The sequence below is a fragment of the Ambystoma mexicanum genome, chromosome 2q (assembly GCF_040938575.1).
Source record: "Ambystoma mexicanum isolate Mex_15411 chromosome 2q, UKY_AmexF1_1, whole genome shotgun sequence".
Taxonomy (NCBI): domain Eukaryota; kingdom Metazoa; phylum Chordata; class Amphibia; order Caudata; family Ambystomatidae; genus Ambystoma; species Ambystoma mexicanum.
In genome coordinates this window covers 1,361,324,386-1,361,349,007 of record NC_090924.1, presented here as the reverse complement: position 1 = coordinate 1,361,349,007, position 24,622 = coordinate 1,361,324,386, and the positions used below count along the sequence as shown (strand labels likewise).

General features: G+C 44.7%; 1 protein-coding gene across 4 annotated transcripts in view; it reads left to right on the top strand.

Moving 5' to 3' along the window:
* The window catches only part of ABHD5 (abhydrolase domain containing 5, lysophosphatidic acid acyltransferase), a 349,392-nt gene that overhangs the window by 139,161 nt on the left and 185,609 nt on the right, over nucleotides 1–24,622 (top strand). For all 4 annotated transcript variants that reach the window (XM_069648832.1, XM_069648830.1, XM_069648834.1 and 1 more), the window contains one exon: nucleotides 2,276–2,648. In XM_069648832.1, coding sequence (XP_069504933.1) covers nucleotides 2,276–2,648 — 373 coding nt within the window. The remainder of the gene's footprint in view (nucleotides 1–2,275; nucleotides 2,649–24,622) is intronic.

Here is a 24,622-nt window from a genome sequence, read left to right as displayed (position 1 = left end):
AGGTGATTGGCCGGCTGGCTGTCCGGCAAGGAAGCCACCCTGCTAGGTGAGTGACAGCTAGGCTGGAATGAATGGGAGAAACCTGCATAAAAAGCAAGGCTTTTTGGCTTGGAAGGCAGAGTTGACCACTGGACAAAGGAATCCGAAGAAGATCTTGAAGAGGACACCTGCTGCAAATCCTGGACCGTTGGTTTGCCCGTTGAAGCTCTGCTGCTGTGATAAAACTCCAAATTCGTATCGACAGAGAAGCCCCTGCAAGTACGACTTCTCACTTTTCAATTGGTGGGACCAATCAACTGCAAAGTAAGCCACCTGGACATCCTCTCGGAACTGGTTGAAATTCCACTGCAGTTGCTGCTGGAACCGAATAGCCAGGGAGAGGGACACCAGATTGTGTGTGTTGCTTTTAAGCTGGCCAACTCCGGACTCACAGGAAGCAGGACTGACCAAGTCGGAGCCCCCTCAACAGAGTGCGGCACCCCAGATGCAAGGGAAGCCCACCTCGACAGCCAGGAACAGCGGTCTTGCTATTTGTGGTAGTCGCAAGGAGCTGCAACACCGAAGTGCCACTTGTTTGAAGATTGCCGGCTACGAGCAGTGACCGTCCCAGTGCAAGAGTCCCCAGAAGTCTGCGCTTTTGTCGCCACGACTGAGGCCCAGGAACAGTAGGATCTGCAGAGCTGCACAGGAACAGAAGCCATCTGCTGCACTTTTCTTCAACATAAAGGTACTGGTAAAGTCTGAGAGAACTTACCTCTTGTTGTGCCCCCCTTGCTTGTCCTCGTTGGAGACTTGTCTTGGATGCATCTGTAGAGTTGCCAACAGCTTCTTTACCTTACAAGCCTAATCAGCTTGTGGCTGTACTTTACTTTTCTTCTTATTCTACAAAGACTTCTAAAACATTGTGCAAGACGTTTACTTACCTGCAAGAAGTGCTCCAGTTCAGCTTGACTTTTGCTAACTTAACATTGGCTGGCCTGGCTCCCTGAATGACTCTTCTCTCCTCTGCTTAATTGCTGTGTCTTGCTTCCAGGAAGGGGTTAACTATCTTTGCATTGGGGGGGTTACCAAAAGTACTTACATGCTTCAGAGTATAATTGTGATCTCTTGTTTTGCTCTGACCTATTCCTAAGATATTCTAAATGCAACGGTGAGATATTAATGTCCCCAGCACCATAGCTGTTGAAGTTACCCGAGGGTGTAGGTTGTGTCTGTTGGCGACCCCAAAGGGAGTGTGTATTTTGAAGTATATTTGTGTTGTTTTATATTGCTCCCTTCTAAAGAAGGCTTACTCTAAATAAATTGTTTAATCAAGAAACCTTGTTTGTAAGAGTCTATTTGAATACTTGTCGCTGTGAATCTCTGTGTAACTCCCCTAAAGCTCACATTGACCCCTCTTGAGATAAGCCTGGCTGCTCAACATGCTACCAACTTGTGTAGTACAGACTTGTACCAAAGGTTGGGTTCCTATTGCCAGGAGGTCAGGGTTGTTGTAGTGCACCCAAGGGTACTGCATACATTCTTGTCTAACATGAGTGCAGACTTTGTTCCAACAGACTTAGATCATTTTCATCTAGAGGTGTAACCTCTTTAGGCAACACTTATTCCATGCAAGGTTTTTTGATGGAGCGAGTCAAATACTTCTGTAACGGCACTTGGATATTGCTTAGGAATGCTCTGGAGCCGTTCAATTTCTGCTTTCGAGCTTGTTTCAGATTTATTTATTCTTTTTTTGTTCTTGTAGAACAATGCTCTTTCTTTTACGACCGGGCACTTCCATCTACAACAGTAGATGGTGAAAAAAGACTCTGCTTGCACAGTCCCAGGGTCCAATACAGCGCAACACCCCTGCCTCACTCACAAAAAAAAATAGAAACCTCTTACCCAAGACTTTTCTGCTCTTCTGCAATGTTACACACCTCCGCCAGAAGACAGGCCGCCCGAAGACTCCTACTTTTATATACAAACTCAATGCAAAAGTGTGTTCTTATACCTTTCCTTTACCCTTTTCATCTCCCAGATTCTTTTTATAACTTTACCTGTGTCTTTCATACAGGAAAATCTTCTGTTTCTTTCTACACTGCCTTGTGGTCTACGAACACACTATACAAATGGTCAAAATGAAATAAGCTCAAAATAATTATACAGTGTAATGCACACACAGGCAGTCCAACTTGGATCATTTACTTTTCTGAAGGTTTCGTTTACAATATGTCGTTTACTTTTTCTGGGAAATCAGCACCTGATTTGTTTTTTCACCCCTTTTTTTCTGCAGGTATCAAAAGCCCATACAGCAAAGAACATATTGCTATTTCGAATGGAAATAAAATCTGGACCTTGTCATTTACTCAGGCAATTTCAGACAAAACTCCACTTGTCCTCTTGCATGGCTTTGGAGGTGGAGTTGGACTTTGGGCCCTCAATTACGAAGATCTAAGCCAAGATCGAAGTGTGTATGCATTTGACATCTTGGGATTTGGCCGAAGCAGCCGGCCAGGGTTCCCTGCCAGTGCAGAAAAAGCTGAAGATCAGTTTGTGGATTCAATAGAAGAGTGGAGGATCAAAATGGGATTGGACACACTTATATTGTTGGGACACAACCTTGGTGGATTCCTGGCCTCTGCTTATGTGTTAAAATACCCTTCACGGTAAGTACTGTGTTGCTGGTCATCGACCAGACATTTTTAATATTGACCGCAAATTAATAGAAATACTGTGAAGTAAAGGGCTGTTTATTTACTGTGCATTTGTAAGGCGCTTATACAAAAAGAAATTGTTTCAAAGCACCGCTGTTTGACGTCTGTGTTTCATGTGAAAAGTGAGACTGAATACATTTGTAATTGGCAGTGCAGCTTTTTAACATCTGTTCTCTGTCAACGTAGATTAAAGAGGGAGACTGTTTCCAAATGAAATACTGAACTGTGTTAAGCTGTAGAAAGTCAAACTGAAGAACTTCTAGTTGGAGAATGCATTGACTTGGAATGGTCCTCCGTGTTAAAGAAAAAAAGTAACAATTCTTTTCTCAACATGGTTTATAGAAGGGATCTATGGTGACCAGACAAAATATCATAGAGTGGGGGATGAAGTATTGCTACACATTGAGTGGTTCTTCATTTTACAACCCCTGTTTATTCTCATGTTTAATTCGAAAATAATCAAATGTTTGTTTTTTCAGACTGACTGTTGGGAATGTGTGAAGGTACTTAATCTCTTTTGTTAAAAGATTGGATGAGATTTCATTTATTTGGTCAATTTCAAAATATTTGCATATGTTTCAGAACAGCACTTAGCAGTAGGTGAGAAGGGTATTATATTAAGAGGTTTGTGAAAAGTGAGTACCTTTTACCAGAAGTCTGAAAGAGGTTGATGCCTCACCCTTGGCTTCAACTACTAAGGCAAACTTTGATTTTTTTTTTTTTTTTAAATATTTTTATAAACTTTCTCTATCGTTTAACCATTAACCATTACAAGGCAAAAACAGATAAACCATCCCTCCTCTCACTCCCCCCACCCCTGAACGACTCACTAAATATCACATCCAAATAAAGAGGAAAAAAAATGCGGGGGGGAATTAGCCAACGACAAATTAGTTATTGCACTTTGAGTTTGCAGATATCACGAGTTGATCGTGCAGGAGCCCAGACTACTACGCCGCCCCCACATGTGGAGACCACAAATTGTCCATCACCGATCTGAGGCTAATTCTGGAGACTGCGACCTCTGGTCAATGTCTAGCAAGTATTGCCTGAAGGGAGGCCAATAATTGAATGGGCGGCTTGAGGTTGGTAGCATTGCGGCATATCTGGTCTCTTTGCTCACATAGCCTCATAGCGCCCAGCCATCTCAAAAAAGTGAGGGGGTTGGGTCGCCCCCACGTTCTCGCCACCAGATACCTAGCCACTGCAGTGGCCATTCCCAGCAGTTCCTTCTGAGTACGAGTCCACCCTTCAATTAGGGCAAGCAGCCAAGTTTCAGGTTTACAATCTCTGGCAGGGGGTAACATTTCGGCCTCTCCTATAGCGGACCAGTAAGACATGATGTGAGGGCAGCTCCACGCCACGTGATAGAAATAGCTGCTTCAATGCCACATCTCTTGCAACTACTGACAGACCTGGGGTTCTCGTGAATTATGCAAAGTCCTGCTTGACTCCATCGCAGGACGCGCTGTTCCTGGGATACCAGCTCAACAGTGTCATACCTGGCGTCACCGTTGGAGGAGATGGTAGCGCCCATCCTGAGCAAGGTGCAATGGATGCTAGCTCTGAAGATCGCCACAGTGAGGGCCATCAAGTCTCTGCTTGGCATGATGTCGTCATGCATTTACTTCATCCGGCTCTGCAGGTTACGGATGCGCCCATTGCAGGAGTTCCTCGACGCCCCTTGGATTCTGGTGTCCTGAAGTTTCCAAGACAGGATCGCGCTCGACGAGGGGTTCCGTTGGGCAATAAGGTGTTGGATTCTACTTGGACTCCACATTGTCATTTGATAAACAGGTCAAATCCCTGACTTCCACCACAGCCTATACGTGCAAGCTACTCAGAGCTGTCAAGCCTTTCCTCTCTGACGACAGTTGCCTGATCCTGGCTAGAGCTCTAATACTCTCCAGAATTGACTACTGTAATGCTCTTTACAGTGGTGCTAATAAAACAACCATCCACAAACTCCAAACCTTACAAAATAACGCTTTAAGAGCAGCCTTGGGTATAAACAAAAGAACACACATTTCCCCTATCAGACACCATCATAAATGGTTATCCACAGGCAACAAAATACAATTGAAGACACTTTCATTGACCCACCAAGCCCTTAATAACTCTGCCCCTAACTACCTTACAGCTAACTTTCAGAGAAAAACCGTCCACAGACTAACCAGAGCCGGTAATGCTAATTGTCTGACCATACCTAAACATAAGCTTACCACTATTGGTGGCAACAGCTTCCCTGTAAAGTCCGCTAAATGCCGGAACGTTCTCACTCAAGATTTGAGAGCTGACCAACCCTTCCTACACTTCAGAAAAAAGGTGATAAAACACATTATCGCCACAGACCCTTAGCCTCCGACCTGATAGATCATGCCTGTTGTCCCTGTTCACCTACGTGCCTTAGCAATACCCAGAGGCTTTGACTAAGCCTGGCGCATTTCTGCATATTGCTCATGCTTATTCTTGCAACTACAAAGGCCACTTTATCGCTGTATATATCTGCACACTCTGTATACACTGTACTTATGTAATTTTTGTGTATATTTTTGTACAGGCTATGTATATTGTTAACTATGTAAGCTTCGCATTTTCATACTGCTGCGCCCTCTTACCTACGGGTTTGGTGCGCATAACAAATGAATAAACAAACAACCTTGCATCTGACCAGGAGCGAAGATTTCCAGGCCCCACCGCACCAGGAGACTGTAACGACGACGCTTCCCTGGAAGGATGAGGAGCCCACACCGGAAGTCTTTACGCCAGAGGCCTGTGGCTGCCGGAGGAGAAGACGTTGCACATCAACGTTCTGGAGCTGCGGGCGGTGTTTTTGTAACGCTCACCTGATTCCCGTAGAGGCGCCGGTCTTGACTGGGCGTATACCGTATCTGCAAAGGTGATGTGTAACACACGGCTGGCTCTTTGGGCTGGACCTCTGTGCACTGTATGTCTGACTTGAAGGGTAAGATGTCTGCAGATAGAAAATATGGGATTAAGGAACTGGGTTATTGAATGTCTCTCTCTTCTTCCCTTTCTCTTCTCCTGTAGATCCCCAAAGGTTAACGCTCTCACCTTAGGTAAGTGAACGCCGTGCTCTCCATCTGCCTCGGGGCAGGGTGCTGTAACCAGTTTCTTCACTGGATAAGGGGAGCAGGCCTCTTGACTTCAGAGGACTGCTGTCCGTCGTTTACTGCACGAACGGTAAGTTTCGAGTAATTCTAATGTCTTTAAAGTCTTTAGTAATGATGTTTCTTGTTTTGCAGGGTTCCGGCGATGGCGGATGACGGGCTGAAGTGAGTTGAAGATGGAGCCCGTGTGATGAATAGAAGCGCCTGGAAGAACGTAAGTAAGCGCTTGTTGCCTGCTTCACGATGCGCTCTAACTGTCTTTTTATTTTGCAGGTACAAGTTCGGAGCGGCTGCAGGGTGCCGGAATACCCACTGGGTTAGATGTGGAAAGGAGTAATGGCACGTGAGTATTAAAGTTCCCCAATGTCTTTAAACGCACCTTGTTTTGTCTTTCAGATGCGGGATGCAGCGCTGAAGGCCTCCGGAGCGTGCGAAGAGTTGGTAAGCTTTTGTCTTTCAGATGCCGGAATGCAGTGTGAAGACCTCCGGAGCGCACGAAGAGTAGGTAAGCCTTTGTCTTTCAGATGCCGGAATGCAGCGCGAGGCGTTGGTGACAGCCGATGGACCAGGTAAGTGAAGAGCTGTCACTGAAGACCGTAATGCTAACCTGTTCTTTCTTGTCTTTATAGGTGTTGCTGAAGACTGGATTCAGGATGGTAAGCCTTTTTCCTTAGGCCCAGGATCAGATGCAGAAGACACGATGAGCGTTCTGCTGCAGAGGATGCAGAATAACGCAAAGCAAGATTCATCCATCGGGTGTGGTTTAAATAGCCTCCTGTAGTGCTTAGGTGTCTCCTTCCACAGCCACGCCTAGGTAAGAAAAGAGTTCCTGCTTTCCAGAAGAGTTCCAGTGTTCTGAATCTAGGGAGTGGCTCCTGCCCCACCCAACAGGAAAAGTAGTTCCAAACAGAAGAGGATCAGAGGCTCAACTGGCAGGCAAGTAAGCAGCATGGTCTGCTGCAGGTAAGTCCACCCAAGCATTATGAGCCTGGCGCTTCCAGCGCTGGGACTGGGCATATTTATGAGCCTGGTGCCACTGGCGCCAGGACTGGGTCCAAAAGGTCCCAATTGGGACTGGTTGGCACTCGGAACCTGGGTTATGGATCTGCTTCCAAGGGAGTTGGGAAAACCCTGACCTTTTGGAAGCAGAGATCATGACAGTTTTGGGCCCTCAAATCATTCCTGCCGTGCCTCAAGTGCAAGGTGGTGCCAGTCTTCACGGACAATACCGCCACAATGTTTTACATCAGGAAGCAGGGGGGCACCAGATCCCCAGCACCCTACAAAGAGGCGCAGGACTTATGGCACTGGGCTGTCGCTCAGGGGATGGGGATATTCCATTCCTCATTCCGTTTAATCTGGCAGGAGTAAAGAACACGGTCGCTGACTCTCTGAGCAGAGAGCTTCACTCTTTCCACAAGTGGTAACTTCGGCAGGACCTAGTGGACAACCTTTTCCTCAGATGGGACAATCCCCAGATCGACTTGTTTGTGATGAACACCAAGTGCCGGAGGTTTGCCAGCAGCTTTCCCCAGCAGGGGAGCATGGGGGACGCATACTCTTTCCCTTGGGAAGGGCTCTTTCTGTATGCGTTTCCTCTGTTGCCGTTGTTGCTTCGAGTCATCAGTCCACTCAGACGGTACCGGTGCCAGATGATCCTCATCGCGCCGGTGTGGCCGAGGCAGATCTGGTACCCGGACCTTCTCAGCATGTCGGCGTCCCCACCAGTCAAGCTTCCAGTGGTCGCGGATCTTCTTGCCAGGGAAGGGAGGAGGCGCCATTATTCACCTCTGAACCTGAAGGCCTGGCTCCTGCAGTGCTAGAATCGGTGGCTACGATCTCTCGGGGACTGCAAGGAAGTTCTCACCAAGGCTAGAGCATCGTCTACTTTGAAATGCTACGGACTCAAGTGGAAGAGATTCGCTATTTGGTGCTGTTCTCAGAAGATTGATCCTCTGAGGGTCACAGCTCTTCAGGTACTTCCATATTTGCTGTTGTTGGCCAAATCGGGGCCGGCTCACGCCTCCATCAAGGTTCATCTGGAAGCTATCTCCTGCTACTCCTGCTACACCAGATCCCCAGGACGCCCCTCCGGTTTGTCAAGGAATTCGTCATGGGACTATTCTGCTTGTTCCTGCCGGTCAAGGCACCGACCCCAGCGTGGGACCTCAATGTGGTACTTACTAGGCTTCAGAGAGACCATTCTACCAGGGCAATCGCTGCTACAATGGCATTCCTGTCTGGTGTGCCCCTGCTGGACATCTGCGGGGCTGCTACGTGGAGGTCGGCGCACACTTAAACGAGATTCAACTGCGTCGACAGGGATTCCAGAGTGGAGTCCAGAGTTGGCCAAGCAGTGCTGCACAACCTGTTCGCTTGAAGGTGAGCCTGGTGAGGAGGTATGAGATGCTTACGTTCAGCCTTGCCACCTTCCGTGGTTGTGCATGTGTGTGTACTGCTATGTATTCTTTATTCATGTGAATCCATGCCAGACCCCATCCTGGAGAAGGAACAAGTTACTTAACTGTTGTTCTCCAGCATAGATTCACACGCGAACCCTCCCGCCTACCCCTCTGCGGCTCTACTCTTGGTCCTACTGCCACTTTACGTGCTACCAAATCTGAAGATGGCTGCCAGAGGAGGAGCTTAGGTAGAGGGCAGTCATTGGCTGGAGGGCAGTATGACCCAGATCTCAGTGATTGGTTGTTAGGAGAAAGATAGTTCAGAAATAAAACAGATTTTTTTCTTTTACCGAGGTTTCCAAGCCTGACGACTGGGAATATTCATGAGTATGTGAATCCATTCCAGACCCATGCTGGAGAACAACAGTTACAGGTAAGTAACTTGTTCCTCCTTTTGGCAATATGGGAAACCTGCTAGCCCATGGTTCAGGCTGTGCTGTGGAATCAAGCAATATTTTCGGTCCATGCAGGAGGCTTTACAGTATCTCCTGAGCTGCAAGGAAACTAAAGACTTTAAGGTTTCTGACATTTGTCTACTTTTAACGGGCTCACCACTGTTTTGGAGTGATGGAACCCTTGGTGTTTTTGGCCTATGCAGCCATCCTGGCTGCGGCTCATTAATCCCCTCCCTAAGAATTGTAGACCATTAAAACATGATAGAAAAAAACTCACAAATCCATACCTTTCAATTCATAACCAACTTGTAAGTGGTCTTGTATAGTGCTCTTCTGCCACTTTTGGAGACCTGGCTGCACGTGGCTCTGTGAATATATGGAGGCAAGTCATTCGTGGAATAGTAGGAGAGGCAGATACAAAACGTGTTGTGTTCATGGGTGTAGGTTGAAAATACCTGGGTCCCTTGTGCCAATCTGCTTTGTATGGATTTGTAGGAGAGCCTTGGGGTGTGGGCGTGGTGGGTTTTTTATGTTATTCATTAGGGAGAGGCCAAGATCTGATAGACTAGAGCGATTTGGGTCTGGTTAGTTGCTGATGTGGGTGAGTAATGGGGCTAAAGGAGGACTTAGTCATACCACGATTACTGTTGATGCGCTAACAACTAGGTCCGTGCCAGCTGTCTGTGGAGTATTTGTATATATTGTGTAGGTGTACCGAATTTGGCCTTCAAGTTAGTATTCAGACGAATTTTGCCCGACCAATTACTATTCTGCTTCCACCAAATGGATGCTTGTTGTTCAGCTGCTTCCGAATACTTAGTCTTCTCATTTGAATGTAATGCACCATCTGGGAGTGGCAAATAAAGACTGCAGAATAACATTGAATTAAACCTTGTCTCAGAGCATTCCAGATTAGATATCAAACTCTGGTGCATATGTTTGTGTATTGGAGAGAAGTGGTGGTGAGGATGAGTGAGAGAGGAGTATGGTCTGTGTCTATGGGAAATGCCTTTGGACAAACCTGAAGAATCCCCAAGTAGTGGAGCCAAGTATGACTGGGGTTGTCAATTACACGTAAGGAAGAGTGACATGCCACCGCTGAAGATGCTTTTCTGAGGAATTTCATTTAGGGAAATCTCAAGTTTCCCTGTGGGTCTGCTTGAGGTCATATAGAGGGGTAGGTTTGAGGGCTCCTCTTGTGTGGGACCTAGTCGAAGATGTATTCCCTGGTGGTGGAGTTGGTAGGAGGGGGAAGGAAGATTTTCGAACAGACAGTCTACCACTTCGAGGTCAATAGGCCTGGGAAAGAGTTGGATGCCATGCAGTGCAAGAGAAGGCTTTTGTTTTCCATTACATTGTGGCGTCTTGGGGGGGAAAACTTGCTTGTTGGATAATCTCTCTAATAACATTACAGGCCAGTGTGTCCCAACAGGAAAAGTGTGAGATGAGGGCACTTTACTGTGTGGACAGAAAGAAATACAGAGCCCAGTTATCTGCTGGTGTTGTGATGGTCAAGGAGAGTGAGGCATACAAAAGCTATAGCGCATCGTATACTCTAGTGAGGTGGGAAGGTGGTGTGATAAGTGGACTGCGAGTCGGTAGACTTGAGTTTCTCAATGGGCTAGTGCCTTGGCGCTTGTATGGTATGGGCAGTTTGTCACATTAGGCCTTCAAACATGTACATTCTTCTGCTCTGCCCCTTCGTTTGACCCTTAAAAGGTGGCGGATGGTAGAGAGATGGTGTCATCAATGACATTTGTCATGTCATCTTTGATATCCTGGGTGTTAGTCTTAGCAGTGCACGGTGGTGGCGCGAGTTATGGTTGCTTAGCTGACATAAAAGAAATGGGCTAAATATGTGTTGGCGTCAGTGATGGCATCAATGACATGTGTGGTGGCATCTTTTATGTTCGGGGTGGTAGTGGTAGCAGTGGAGAGTGCTGATGGGGAAAAATGGGTGATTAGCCTACCATTACTTCCGAATTTCAGGGGTTTTTAGATTTTACTTGTGATCATAACGTCCTTTTTTACAAAGTTTTTGTACAGAATGGCATAGGTTTTTAAAAGGGCAACTTAACCATAACGTCCCTTTAACAAAGTTTTTTTTGTAGTGAATTTTGGACATTTTTAGTAGGGCAACGTAACCATAATGTCGCTTTGAGAAACGTTTTTTGAATGATTTGCATAGGTTGGCAGTACTGGAAGTGATTCAGAAGATAAGTTGACCAAAATTTTTATTGAGTATTTGGAAGGATTCCAATAGTAACACATAAGCATACTGTAAAGCAACATTTCACTTCACTGCCCTTCTTTCTACGAATTGCACAGTAGCATATGCTGTAGCACAGCATGGCCACATGGTGCAGAACTCATACACACTTCACAATAATATGGGTGAGTCGTTGATAGTGCGGAAGGACATTGTATATTGTTGTACAAACTTGTAACTGAAACAATTCCCGGTGACAACTCAACAAGGCAAGTTTGCACCACAATAGAAGCAGGAGTGCATACCAAGGTCTTTGAAACAGTAAACCCCATTGCACCCTAAATAAATGGGGGCTGAATGCCATTACCAATACAGATTTTACGGCACTAACCCATTGCACCAAAAAAAAGGATTTTTTACCTGTAGCCGTGCGCAAAGTTTTTGCCCCATTCAGTCTATGGGAAAAAAAGATGTTTTGGGACCCCCCATATAACTTTGGGCCCCCTGGACGAATCCTTACCAAAGTTTGGAAAAATAATTCAGAGTGGCCCTGTAATGAATCCACTCTGAAGTGCACAGGAGAACTCCCGTCAGGCGCTGACTCTGGCAATACCAGGATACACAGGGCATCAAAGGGTTAGGGCATCAAAGGGTTAAATATTTCTGCCAGCTGGGGAGGATAATTGACAGTGCTTAAAGCCAATCACGTCAGGGATTCAAGCTGTTGACCTTTTCTTTTGTTTTGCTGGTTGCTAGGGAACGGGGGAGATGGAGGAGGAAAACGACGGTTATAGCTGGGCTTACTGCGGAGGTCCGGCAAGAAAACAAAGAAAACTGTTTTAACTTAAAGAAGTAAAAGTTGCGCCGTTGCGCTTTCCCAATATTTTATGTTGAGAGATTGTGAATGAGAGAAGAAGGTTCGTGTCTTACCGAGGACGCTGAAGGAGCCGAGCGAAGCACATAGGAAGAGTGCCGGCTGTTCGCTTGAGAAATTTTACAGAGACACGCCTCTGCCTATCGAAGCGAGGAAACGTAACACGGTGAGTCTCCGACGGTGAGGGGGCTTGGCGGCCTCAGCGAATGGACTACGCCGCTTCTAAGGGGAGGAGCGAGGAGACAGAGATTCAGCTGTGATCCCTCGCCATCAGCGACGCACAACGTATCAGAGCAGAGGAGCTGAGAAGACTGAGAACGCGAAAAGGTACATAGAGAAGATACGCTTGACATTGAGGCAGACTGAAGGGCTTTTTGGCGTTGCAGTGTCAATGCTAATTAGCCTCTTTTCCTTTGTGGAGTATAAGTAAATGTCACGAAAGAAGTGGAATGAGGATATGACTTTTCACACACTGATTCACACAAGTGAAAGGGAAAAAGCCATGATCGCTTTACCCTGAAAGAACTGTTCTAAGACTGGGACAATGGTTAAACCCTGTTAATATCACATGGACACTTAATCATAGGGGAACAAGAGTATACACGCAACAACAAGAAGAAACAAAGAAAGGTGAAAGGAGAAGAAAAGGGAACCATTACATATTGTGATTAAAAGTTAAAGGCTGAAGAGACTACTAAACAAGGTGTTAAAGGTTTAAGAAATTGCAGTCCAGAAAGAGAATAAAGCACCAGAGCTAGTTGAAAAACAGAGACTGTAAGATTCCCAGAGCTGGAAACATTTGTAGTGAATTAACGAGAAAAGGCAAAGGCATTTGAAACAAAATGTACAGACAGAAACTATAAGAGGCGCTTGAAGGAAATGAGAATAGAACATTTCTACCCTTAGAGATTTACCTGAAGGAACCAAGTCCGCTGCATGAAGCTATCATCGGTAGAAGTTCTAGACCAAGGTGAAAACGTATCCTTTTTCCTAAAATAGAAAAGAAAGTTAATTCAAAATAAAGGTTGTTTCACTAACAGGAAAACATCTACTTTCAGTCTCAGCGTACTTATTTCAAAATATATAGAGTTCACGTTACAGGCCCATATACTTTTTTTGCAAACTTTGGTAAGGATTCGTCCAGGGGGAGCCGAGTTATAAGCCGCCCAAAAAGTGCTCTTCCTATGGAAACAGCAACTTAACCATAACTACATATATCATTTTTTTTATTTTTTAAAGCAGGGGAGATAGACATGCCCCCCCTGCGGGACTCCACAAAGAATGCTTACTAGGTCTGATGAGTCACCCCAGTAAACCCTTGACTTGCAGCCTTCCAAGAAAGATTTTAGTCAGCTAATGGCATTTTCAGAAAGGCCAGCCACAAGGCGCAATCTGTCCAACAATATTTTATGGTCGAGCAGATTGAACGCTGCCGATAAATCCAATAATACCAACAGCCCTGATCTGCTCTTCTCAAACATGGTTAACATTTGCATCTGAAGATCCAGCAGTGCGCTCTCAGTCCCATGGTAGCGTCGAAAACTTACTTGTGTAAAATACTGGCCACTGCTAAATGGAGTTGGAGCTGCATAGTGGCAGCTTTATCTATAATTTTCAACTGGAATAAAGTGTTTGTGATGGGGTGCAAATTGGCCGTTTCTTTAGGGTCTGGGCCTTCCGTTTTTAAAAGAGGAGTCGCAGCCACATCTTTAAGAATTTGTGGAATCTTACCAGAATTAAAAGTGGCATTGACAAACCTACATAAAAACAGGGCAAAAAAGTCTTTATGTTCTAAAATCAATTTGGAAGGGAGAAGTTCTCCCGGACAACTAGTAGGATGCATGGTATTCAGTATGTTTAAAGTGTGTACTATAGTCATCCTAGAAAATCCGAAGCCCTCGTTTGACAGCCTCGGGCTTTGAACTTCTACGTTATTCTCCGTGTTGTCAATAGTTTTGTCCATATTACTATTTTTATCTACTTCGATGGATTCCTGCTTTTCCAGTTCTTAATCTTCATTTGAGCATGCAATAGTTTCTCTGCGAAAGCTTTTTGGACATGGGTACAGTCTTGTTTTGTAGGTTTAATGATTTGATTTACGGCTTTTGGCTTCTCCCAAGATCTAAACAATTTAAATAATTCTTTAGTTTGGTTCTCTGCTGAGCCAATACAGTCATTGAAATAGTTATTGCTTCAGTTTATTTTTTCTGTATAGTCTTTCCTTAGATTTCCATAGTTTTGTTTTCAGGAGTTCTGTCTTTCGTCCAGGCATGTTCTGCCTGCTTTTAAGTGCTTTTAAGTGAGCTAAGGCCAGGGGAGAAACACTTTGGTTGTTAGAGGTATCTCTAACTTTTTGTCATGTTTTCAACGGGGCCAAAGTATCAAGAATGATCCTCAGATCCTTGTTATATTGAATCACCAGCATATCTGGGTCATCTAGGTAATCTGTTTCCTCCATCACTTTATTTATGTTGGTTCGACAGCTGCAATGGTCGGGTAGTTCCGACATTGGATTGTACCAATGGGGTTCATGTTGTACTTTTATGGGTTTCGGGAGTTGTAGGTGACATGGTATGGACGAATGATCTGACCATATACATGGTTCGGTAACAACCTCTGTCAGAGTAACCCCACCCAGTCGAATATTTCCCTTAATATGTGTTGGTTTGGTATAAAAAATAGTGATATCATTTTTTAAGTGTTTTTCTAGCTCTAATCCTTTTTTCTCTTTCGGATTACCCTTCCAAAGGTTTAAATCTCCTAGCAATACAATAGCTGAGTTAGTCTTTTGCAAGGGGGATAACGCATTTATAAGGTTTTCATTAACATTTCCTGTATCTCCCGGTGGCCTATAGATTAATATGAAATTTATACTAAAATTGAGAATCAATTTCACATGCAGCATTTCAGTCTTCACAATCTGTCTTGACATCATAAATACCTAGTTCTTCCTGGTTTAGGACGATTTTCCCGAATCAAAAGGTTTGCATGAACCTTTTGATCTAAAAATGCTACCACCAAAGGTTAGAACACCAAAAGTTTGAACCTTTGGTGGTAGCATTATTTTTAAAAAAGGGGGCTGCGGGGGTGTCCCCCGCCTCGCCCCACTCACTATACTTCATGGTATAGGAAGCGGGGGCTGTGGGGGACCCCCTGCAGCCTTTGTTTCAACAACAAAAAAAGAGAGAAGAAAAGGACCCTGCAGCGCCGGTTCTCGATCACGGAAGTGAAAGGGAACTGGCGCTGCAGGAACCCAGCATGAATACAAGGTAAGTGTGGTTTGTTTATGTTGGGGGTGTTGGTGGGGGTGTGCTGAAGGTGTTGGTGGGGGAGTGTTATGGGTGTGTTGTGTGTGTGTGTGGGTGTCAGTTTGTATGTGTGTTCGCATGAGAAAGGTGCAAACTTTTGGCAGTTCTCACCTTTCTCATGCGAATGATTTGCCCGCGGTAATTTGAGCCACGGGCAAATCACTCTGATTCGTTCTTCCTTACATATAATAGCAATACGGCCTCCCGACCCACTCTCCCAATGTTTCCCAATAAAACAGTACCCAGGTAGGGTTACTTGTTCAATTGTGGGGCCATGTGCATCTGAGAGCCAAGTTTCCATTACACATATGATGTCCACCTTATGCTCTTGGATAAAATCATGGACATCTAGTGTGTGTTTAACGAGGGATCTTGTATTTAGTAGCGCTATGTTTAAGTGTGGAACAGAGAGTCGTCTAATTAAAGGGCTCTTAGTTTGTGGCGGTTGTTTTTTCGTAATGTAGATGTGCTGATTATCAGGTATATTTGGGCTGTTTAAATCTGGGATTTGAGAGTGAGGAGCAGCAATGCTGCATTCAAATTTAGGCATAAATGGGCCCTCCTGGATGGAGTTAGGAGGATCAGTTTGCATGTCAATTGGTTTTTCCTCTGGGTACAGAGGGACTGAGTTTTCAGCCGACGGTACACCTCTCTGACTGCTTTCTTCTCCTCTCATAAGCGAACTGTATCTCCTCCCTGTTATACTAGCATTCAAGAGGAGCTCGCAGTTATCCGGCATAATCTCTTGTGAGCTAGTGCTATCCGCGTTCTATATCATTAGGGGAGATTTTAGTGACTGTCATCACATTGGGGGTACAATTTAAAAGCCTTCCCCCATTTTGTTGAATTACATAATGACTTACTTCTGGCCTCCTCGATGGCCCGAAGTACCTCCTTGATACCCATGATCTGGTATTTAGGCTGACCACTCGCAGGTCGGGTACAGACCACTACAGACTGGCTTGTTGCGTTTGCGCGTTCGCACCTGGGGCCGGGTTAATAGTTGTGAAAAGAACTACAAGTCTCAAGGGAGTTGTAGTTTTTTCACCGACTTCTGTGTGTGCCGAGTGCTAAACTGGGATTCAAATCACACGTGAAGCGAACACAATGGGCTACATTGCAACAGAATACAATCTAGATGTCAAAACAGAGTGTATAAACAGGTTAAAAGTATTTAAAACACACTGGGCTCGAGGTTAAAATTTTATAAAAGTTACACTGTTGTAATGCACAATTTAAAATAACATGAAAAGTTATGTAAAATAATGTTCCTACTCAATAGCTTTCTCTAAGGAAATAAAGATCTGATGGATCTTATATAATCCACCACAGACCAGCTTGTTGCGTTTGCACCGGCACGTGAAAAGAACGACTTTGTAATCTGATTTACTAAATCAAATAATTAGGCACTGTTAGTCCAAATAAGGGCTTAGTAAACCATACAACTGAAACAGTAAAAAACATCACCCTTAGTGTAAGGCTGTACCACCTGAGTATTTGGTAATACAGACATAACAGGCAGGCTTATTTTAGGGGGTAGAGAGGGCTGTAGCTTGGTACAAATTAATTGTAGCATACAGATCATCCAAAGAAACGCAGAAACACTATGCATTGTAAAATAAATGGTTTATTAAAATACAAGTAGGCCAAGATGAATCTTGGGTAAATATGTACGATCACCTTATATATAAGCACAATTCTGAAAACCAACTCCATACTTAAGGGATACAACCCAAAGTATTGCAGTGTTAAGAATAGCAGTCAGCTGTTCCAGGTTACGTAAACCTAAAACACATTCAGAATGCAATCAGCTATTCTTGGAGAGTAAAACCACGTTACATATACTTTTTGCATACAGTCAGTAATTCAAGAATAGTAGACCCTGTCAGTCATGCAGTGACAATCTGTTAAGGAATCACTTAGTAAACCAACTGCGCTGCCAGGATACTTTTCTGAAAAGTGAAACACAAATTCATGGAACAATATGAACCTATAACTACATTCAGGATAATTCTCAGTTATACCACGCGAGTAAGACTTAATGGTGTAGTAAACTATTATAGTTGCTTTTCATATCAGTGGAATGCAGATTGAGCAGTAACTCTCTAACTTATTTAAAGATGTACAAGGCAGACCAAGATTAGGAAAACACGATTTCATTCAGGATAACATTCAGTTATACTAGGGGAGTAAGACCCAATGGTGAAGTAAACTATTACAGTGGCTTTTCAGGTCAGTAGAACACAGAGTAAGGTAAGCAAGAACTCTTTACACCATTTTGATTGCTCCAGGTAGAGCAATCTCAGATGAACACACAGTACACCTATTCAGAATGGCACACAGCTATTCAAGGTAGGTAAAACCCAAGGCAGACTTATTCTCAGCAGGGTAAATGTAAGGTCAGGGGAAGCAAACCGCAGTTGGTGAACTTATACATTTATATCCTAACAGAAATAGTAAAGTGAAGCCAACAGCATTGCTTTTGGGAGTGGTGGGAACCAATAGACAGGTGAGTAAGAACCTTATATATACTTTTCGGAATGGCAAAACTAATTCAAAGGATAGTAAGAACCTTTGTAACTGCTAATTTTTCAGAGGGACTGTTACCAACCTCTTTCACAAGTAAGCAACTTTTTAACACTTGTTATACTTTTCAAGACAGAATCCTTTTCTTATCCAATCCTCTCCTACTCTATTGCATGAGTTCTCTCCGAGGCAGAAGAGGGATCCTGGTGGTCTACGGGCCAGCTGTAGGCAGGTTGAGATGGGGTTCAGTTGCAGGAAAAGTCAGAGTTCCTGAGGAAGTCTCTTCAAAACAAGTAGTTCACTAAGAGTTAATTAGGGTTCAGGGACTTCAGAGAAGACACCAAAGAGGAATTCCAGCAATGGGCTTAAGTGGACTTCCAATCACATGAATCACCTCCAAAGCTTCACAGGAATCACACAAGGCTTAAGTTAAGTAATACCCCAGCCAACACAGTACTTCAGCACAGAAGAATAGTTTACAGCAGGACGTCTTCAGGATCTGTCGCCAAAAACATGGTAGATTAATTCCTTGTCGTAAAGACTGAAGACAAGACACTGAAAGGGAATTTGCAGCAGGGATCAACGGGGAAGACTCCAGGCAAGGGTATGCAGTGATTATAACGAATACCAAAATAACTAATACCATTATAACAAACCTTAAATAACGAATTTCAAAATAACGAATTTCAAAATAACGAATTCGGAAAAAAAAAAGGGGTTGGGATTGGGGAAAGTGGTTTTGGGGGTTAGGAGGAAAAGTAAAAAAATTAAAAAATAAAATTTGTTGTTATGGTATTCGTTGTTATGGTATTCGTTACTTTGGATTCGTTATAATCACATGTAACTCCCGGCAAGGGTTTCTTCGCGACTGGATGCAGCTCTGTGGTTTTTTTCAGGAGCCAGTAGAAGAATATCGCTGGTCTGATTCTTGTCACTAATCTGGTCCAGCACTCTGGTGAGGGGACTTCAAGGATTAAAACTAAGTCTCTGGAGGTCCAGAAGGATACCGCCAAAGTTTCAGCACGATTCGGAAGACTGCGCACCGCATAATGGCTCGAGGGTCCCTGGGAATTGGGGTATTGCAGCCCGGCAAGGTCGCAGCGCACAAAGGGATGGTTCAAAATGCAGGTGGTCTTGATTCTACTAGTCTCACCAGACTCTGGGCCAGGGTCGTTCTTTGCGAAGTCTCCAGGTCGCTTGGAAGGAAGGGTAACCGCATGCTCCGGTTAAACAGCAGGCTCTCCTGTTGCTGGAAATCGCTACGGCCGTTGTTTTTCTTCATCTTACTCTTCAGTTTCAGCTCCTGTGGTCGACTTGTCAGCAGCTTCTAGTTCAGAGAATTTGACAGGAACTACAGCACAACCTCTGCATCCTCTACCTGCATTTTACAGCAAGGAGCCATCTGGCTGTCCAATCAGGACAGCTAGCCTCCCACTGGGTGTTGGTTACTTTCCGGCAAGGTGAAAGACAAAGAACTGCAGAGTACTGGACTCCTCCCTGGCGTCCTGCCTTCGCAGACATTCTGGAGCGTGGGTGGGGAATTCAAAGGATTCCCACCGAAGATCAAACTTCCACTAAGGTTGTTCCCAGCTAGAATGGCAAGGCAAGATCTCAGAAACAGCAAGCACATAAGAAATGGCGTAAAAAGGAACCAACCATTTTAGCAAAATTGTGGCCCTTCTGTGAATTACAGAGGCTGAATTAACAGCCTGCGATTAATAAAGACTAAATGTCATAAAGGTAAAACCACGGCTGCCAGCCATTCATGTAAATCAGCAAATGTAACAGAATGTTTCCAGATAAGTAAAAAAAGAAACAGATACCGTGTATCCCCCACAACACTCCACGTAAGGTGGGGTGTGCTGGCTCACACAAAATGTAAAGGGAATACATTCCTCTTTCCTACTTGGGCACAGTAGTTCACCCAAGTACATGAAAGAGAAATTAAAAGGGGAGCCCAAAGGGGCAACCCAGCCTAAGCCCAAAAGTTATAGGAAACTATAACTCCAACCATACACTAGGGAGAGACATAAAAAGGTTGCACCATTAAAAAAAGTTTGACTGGGTGAGAGGGGAGAAAGATTACCCTTCACCTATGGACAAGGTAAAATAGTTACCTAGTCCAAGAAAAACCTTCTGGGGTTGATACAGGTCTGGAAGTGTTATCATTAATATGAAAATCTTACCTAACGGACACCATATTCAGCTTCGACCAAATACTTGATTAACTTTTCACTATGTGGCCAAATACTAAATGTGCCATTTGGTACAACCCTAGTATAGTGTAAGTTCATAGGATATATTCTAGGGGAATCTGTTAGTCTGGGAAAGACGAGAGTAGGCCTTAAAAGGAAAAACAGCCACCAACCCTGCCCTCCCACCACCACTGTCCTCTTGCACACAGACTAGCCCTTTTCACAATCTCACATTGCCTGTCTCTCCGATAGATATATTGCATCCTATGTGCAACAAAGCAAGCATCTGTGTGTTGACAGATGAGCGGAAGGTGGCATTCAAGAAACTCCATTATTCACCATAAGCTACATGCTAAGGGCGGAAGGAGGTGACAATGTTTGTTTCAGAGAAAGGGTTGCTTGAAGTTTGAGTAGAACAGGCACCCATCTCATCTTCCGTAGTTTTTTTGTTGGTAGGCTGAAAGAAGCCTCAAACCTCATAACATGCTCAGGTGCTGTGCTCTACTGAAACTTTTGCCCCTCAGGGCCTCACCCTTTGAGGGCAGCGCAAGGCAACTATCAGGCAGTTGGGTGAAGTGGCCAGAGCCCCCTACTAGTTTCTCCAAGAGGTTTATTCGGCTGTCACCCTCAAGCTCTGACTGCCTCTCACATAAAGCATGCAGCTACACGACAAAATGAAATCTCACTGCCTCCAATTACCAAGACTCACCAAGTGTTAAGACCAAACCAGAACTTCATTTAGAGTCATACTGCGAACCTGCAGCTGGTTCTTCACTATGAAACTGGAGTAGAAAATACAGAAGGTGGATTGTGGATTCCTTGGGGTGCCCCACAGAGTGGGGTGCACCATCACTTGGTGTAAAGGGGATCTGCAGCTGCAGGAATGTTATATTGTGTACGACTTTATGTATGTTGACATTCAAATTGGTACTCGCTAGCAGTCACTGAAATACCTAAACGGGTATACAAATGTATTAATTGAAACCTGTTTGTTCATTTTCAGACTGGGGCTCCTGCCCAGGCTGTTGTATTATGACATAGTAGAATGTCAGCCATGTATATAGGGAGGTCCCTTGGTGAAGCACAGGCAGTTAATGCAGCCTGATTGTGGATTGGTGAATTTGGATGAACTATTAGGGGAGTGTTTCAAAAGTCCTTATAGTAAGACTTTAGTAAGCTACAGATGACTACAGTGGTCTGTAGTCAGGGTCATCTTAAGAGGAAGATGTGAACTGTAGGTAAGTACACTGAACCCAGCAAGTAAAGCACATCAAAGAAACACTTATAATAAATCTATTTTAATATACATTTATGTGTATTTACACAATAGTCACTGTTAAATACTTAGCACAATAAACCATCACACACAGACCTACTTTTCAATACTTTCAAATAGTCACTTGTTAGTTGCTGAATGCATCCAATTGTTATAGGAGTTTGACAGTTCTATTGGTAATACCATGCACCCAAAAAATAATACGGTAATTGTATTAAGTCTGAATACACCGATAAAATAGTGATTTTTGGGAAGGAAATCTGTTGGTTAGTGTTATCCTAGTAGAGCTATAGGTTCTAGAGGCAGTTTCGCAGCACAGCAAGTCTTTTAAAAGTTAAAAACCCAGCCCTAGCTAAAAGGCAGTTCGTATCGGCTTAACGTCTTGCAAAACAGAAGAAATCAAAATTTCCTGTGGTTACTTTCTAGTCTCTAGGAAGGAAGATACAAAAAGGTGTTTGGCAAAGTTTGTATGCAGTACCCTTTGGGACCACTACACACAACTATGACTACAGGTGTAAGCAAAACCAACCTTTGGTATAAGTATGTACTGCATTTTTTGGTTAGCGGAACTGAGCAGCCAGGCTAATATCAAGAGGGAATGTGAGATGTAATGATGTTACACAGAGGTCTACAGTCACTGGTGATCAAATAAACTCTTACACTCAAGGTTTCTTTGTTAAATACTTATTCATTTATTTAACTGTCAGTTTTAAACATTCATAAGGAGGAAATGTAATCACACACAAACGTACTTCAGTACTGCATACTGTAAGTTTGAGGAATTCAGAATGCTTTGAAGGAGGAGCAAAAAGGCATAGGTTATCAGAACAGATCGAATACAGTTATTTCTTATGCAGTGCAGATATTTTGAGTTCACCAGAAGAGTCAATTCAATAGGCTAGGCCAAAGTCATTAGGATAAAGTTTTGGATAGGATAAAGCAGTTCGGGTAGATAAACAGAAAAGTCTCTGCAAAAGTTCTTAGGAATAGTTTGTAGCAAGAAGAATCCTATGTTGGGTCACAAGCTGATTAGGTCTGTGAGTTGGGAAAGTTTCAAGCACGTTCACCGCGAGAGGTAAGTACTGTGTCTGGTTTTACAGTACCTTTACAAATGAAGAAAAAGATGCAGCTGGAGACCTCTGTTCCTGGCAGTTCCTGGCAGTTCCGGCAGATCTCGCTGTTCCTGGGCCTCAATCATGGGGACAAGAGGGAGGATGTCTGGAGACTCCTGCACTGGGACTGGTCTAAACGCTGGCAACTGGCAAATCTTCAATTCCGGTAGCTATAGTCAAGCACACAAGCTTGTGTCCATCTCCCTGGTTATTCGGTTGCCTGCACCACGAGAATGCATCCAGCTCCGAGAATGGTATCTAGGTGGCTTAGTGTCGAGTTGATTGGTCCCACCAACTCAAAGGGAGAAGTCGTCCTTGCAGGGCTTCTCTGTCGAGATGAACTTGGCGATTCAGACCTGCGGCAGGGCTTCACCGGGCGAACCAACAGTCCAGGAGTTGCAGCAGCCGTCCTCTTCAAGCACGTCTTTGGTTCGTTCGTTCCACTTGTCGACTCTGCCTTCCAAGCCAGGAGACTTGCCTTTTATTCAGTTGTCTCCCATTCATTCCAGCCTAGCTGTCACTCACCCAGCAGGGTGGCTGTCCTTGCCAGACAGTCAGCCAGCTAATCACCACAGAGTGCATTTGGGTCTCCCCCTCACTTCCTGCCCACCCCAGACACGGGCGCCAGAGGCGGTCTTCACTCCTGAAGCCCGCCAAAGGCGAATGAACAAAGGAACCAAACCTGGTTTGGTGCGCAGAGCAAAACTCCAGAAGGACCTTTCCACAAAGAAATGAGGAATAAAGACCGGGACTCGTTTTTACAGAGGGGGCTCAGACGCCATCTTGAAAAACATGGCTCCCGCGATTTAACACTACTGGAATTTGCGGTCAGGAAAAATCATGTTAGTACGTTGTAAAACCACTGCCACCAGCCATTTCGAGAGGAAAGGGTAGCATTTGACTGCTACATGAGTGTCTAGACACAGAGGATACTAAGTAACCCCTCCAGCACTCTATTGTAAGATAGGGTGTGCTGGGTCTAGGAATTTAAAAAGACTAAAAGTCAATTTCACTTTACTTACTCTGGGAAACAGAGAAGGTATTTAAACCTTGGGAAAGCCTGAAAAGGGTTCCCTATTCCACTGCACTGAGGGTGCTGTGTGACACAAATGAAAAGGTGATGCCTATGGAGGTGTCTAAAACTCCATAACCATAGAGAAACAAACACAGAAAACAATTAGAATTAAAGTTCCAAAGTTCAGCAAAAGAGCTGGGGGGTCTCTAAGGTAGAGGAAGTGGCACATTTATGAGAATTCTCCCTAACAAAAGGCTTAACCAACGTTGGAGACCCTGCTAAAGGACTTGCTAAAGGGACAAAATCAGCGACTTGAATCTGAGGTAAGAGAGGGTTGCCCTGGACACCTATGTGCACTCCAATGCTCTGGAGAGACTTTCTGGAATCAGGTAAGCAATACCCTTTTCCCCACAGTACCTTTGGTTAGAGTAAAAGGTTTGTGCTGGATGCTCCATGATGTTGCAGCTCTGGACCTCGACCTCCGGATTCCTTGGTCTGATGATTGAAGGCAGGACAATGGACGGGATCTCTCAGCACCAGTCTCGAGTGAGGACCTGGGGCACGACTTTCAACAACTTCTTAGTTTACTCTGCGGTTTTGGTGCCTTTTTTTGCAGCACCAACAAAGGGCGTGATTTTCCCTGTCAGTATTCACTTTCTGCAGTCCTGCACTCTGAGTGGGTCTGGGCAAGTTGGATCAGGTCTCTGGAGTGTCCTTGAGGGCTCAGCAAAGATTTGGACTAATTAAGCCTTTTCATGATGATGCACTCGAAATGGGCAGCAGGTCTCCTGGAATTGGGGTTCCACAGCACTAGAAACTCACAGGACCTCGGGAGATGGCTCAAATCAATGTTACTGGTTGTTCCCGCCAGCCAAAGGGAATGAGTCGTTCTCTTCGGAGCTCCTCTGTCGCACAGAAAACGGGGTCAGGGCAGCAGTGGTCGCTTCAGTGTTGCAAAGTGTCTGCAGGCATCTCTGCTGGTCTGCTTCGGTTACTTCAGCTTCTAGTGGTCCAATTGCTTTTCACTCCAGGACCTCACTTTTTATACAGTTCCAGCAAACACTCCTTTACAATGTCTCTCAGCAATTTACAGAAAGTGGTGTTTGGCTGTCCACTCAGGACAGCCAGACCCCCGGTCGGAGCTGGTTCTATTCAGGCACTCTGGCAGACAAAGGGCAAGGGGGTAGAAAACTCCTCCCCGATTTCCGGCCTGCCCACACTATGGCGCCTAGGCAGGGACACCCAACGGTTCGTGCCAAAGGCAAAACACACAACCTCCAACTCCCAGAATCATAGAAGGCCTGACAAAGAACAACCACGCTAGTAATGGTAAAAAAAGAGGCCCAAAGTTGGTACTTGGGTGCCCCTATTGTGCTCTACCGAGGCTATGGACATATCCTGCCGAACACAAAATTACACAATA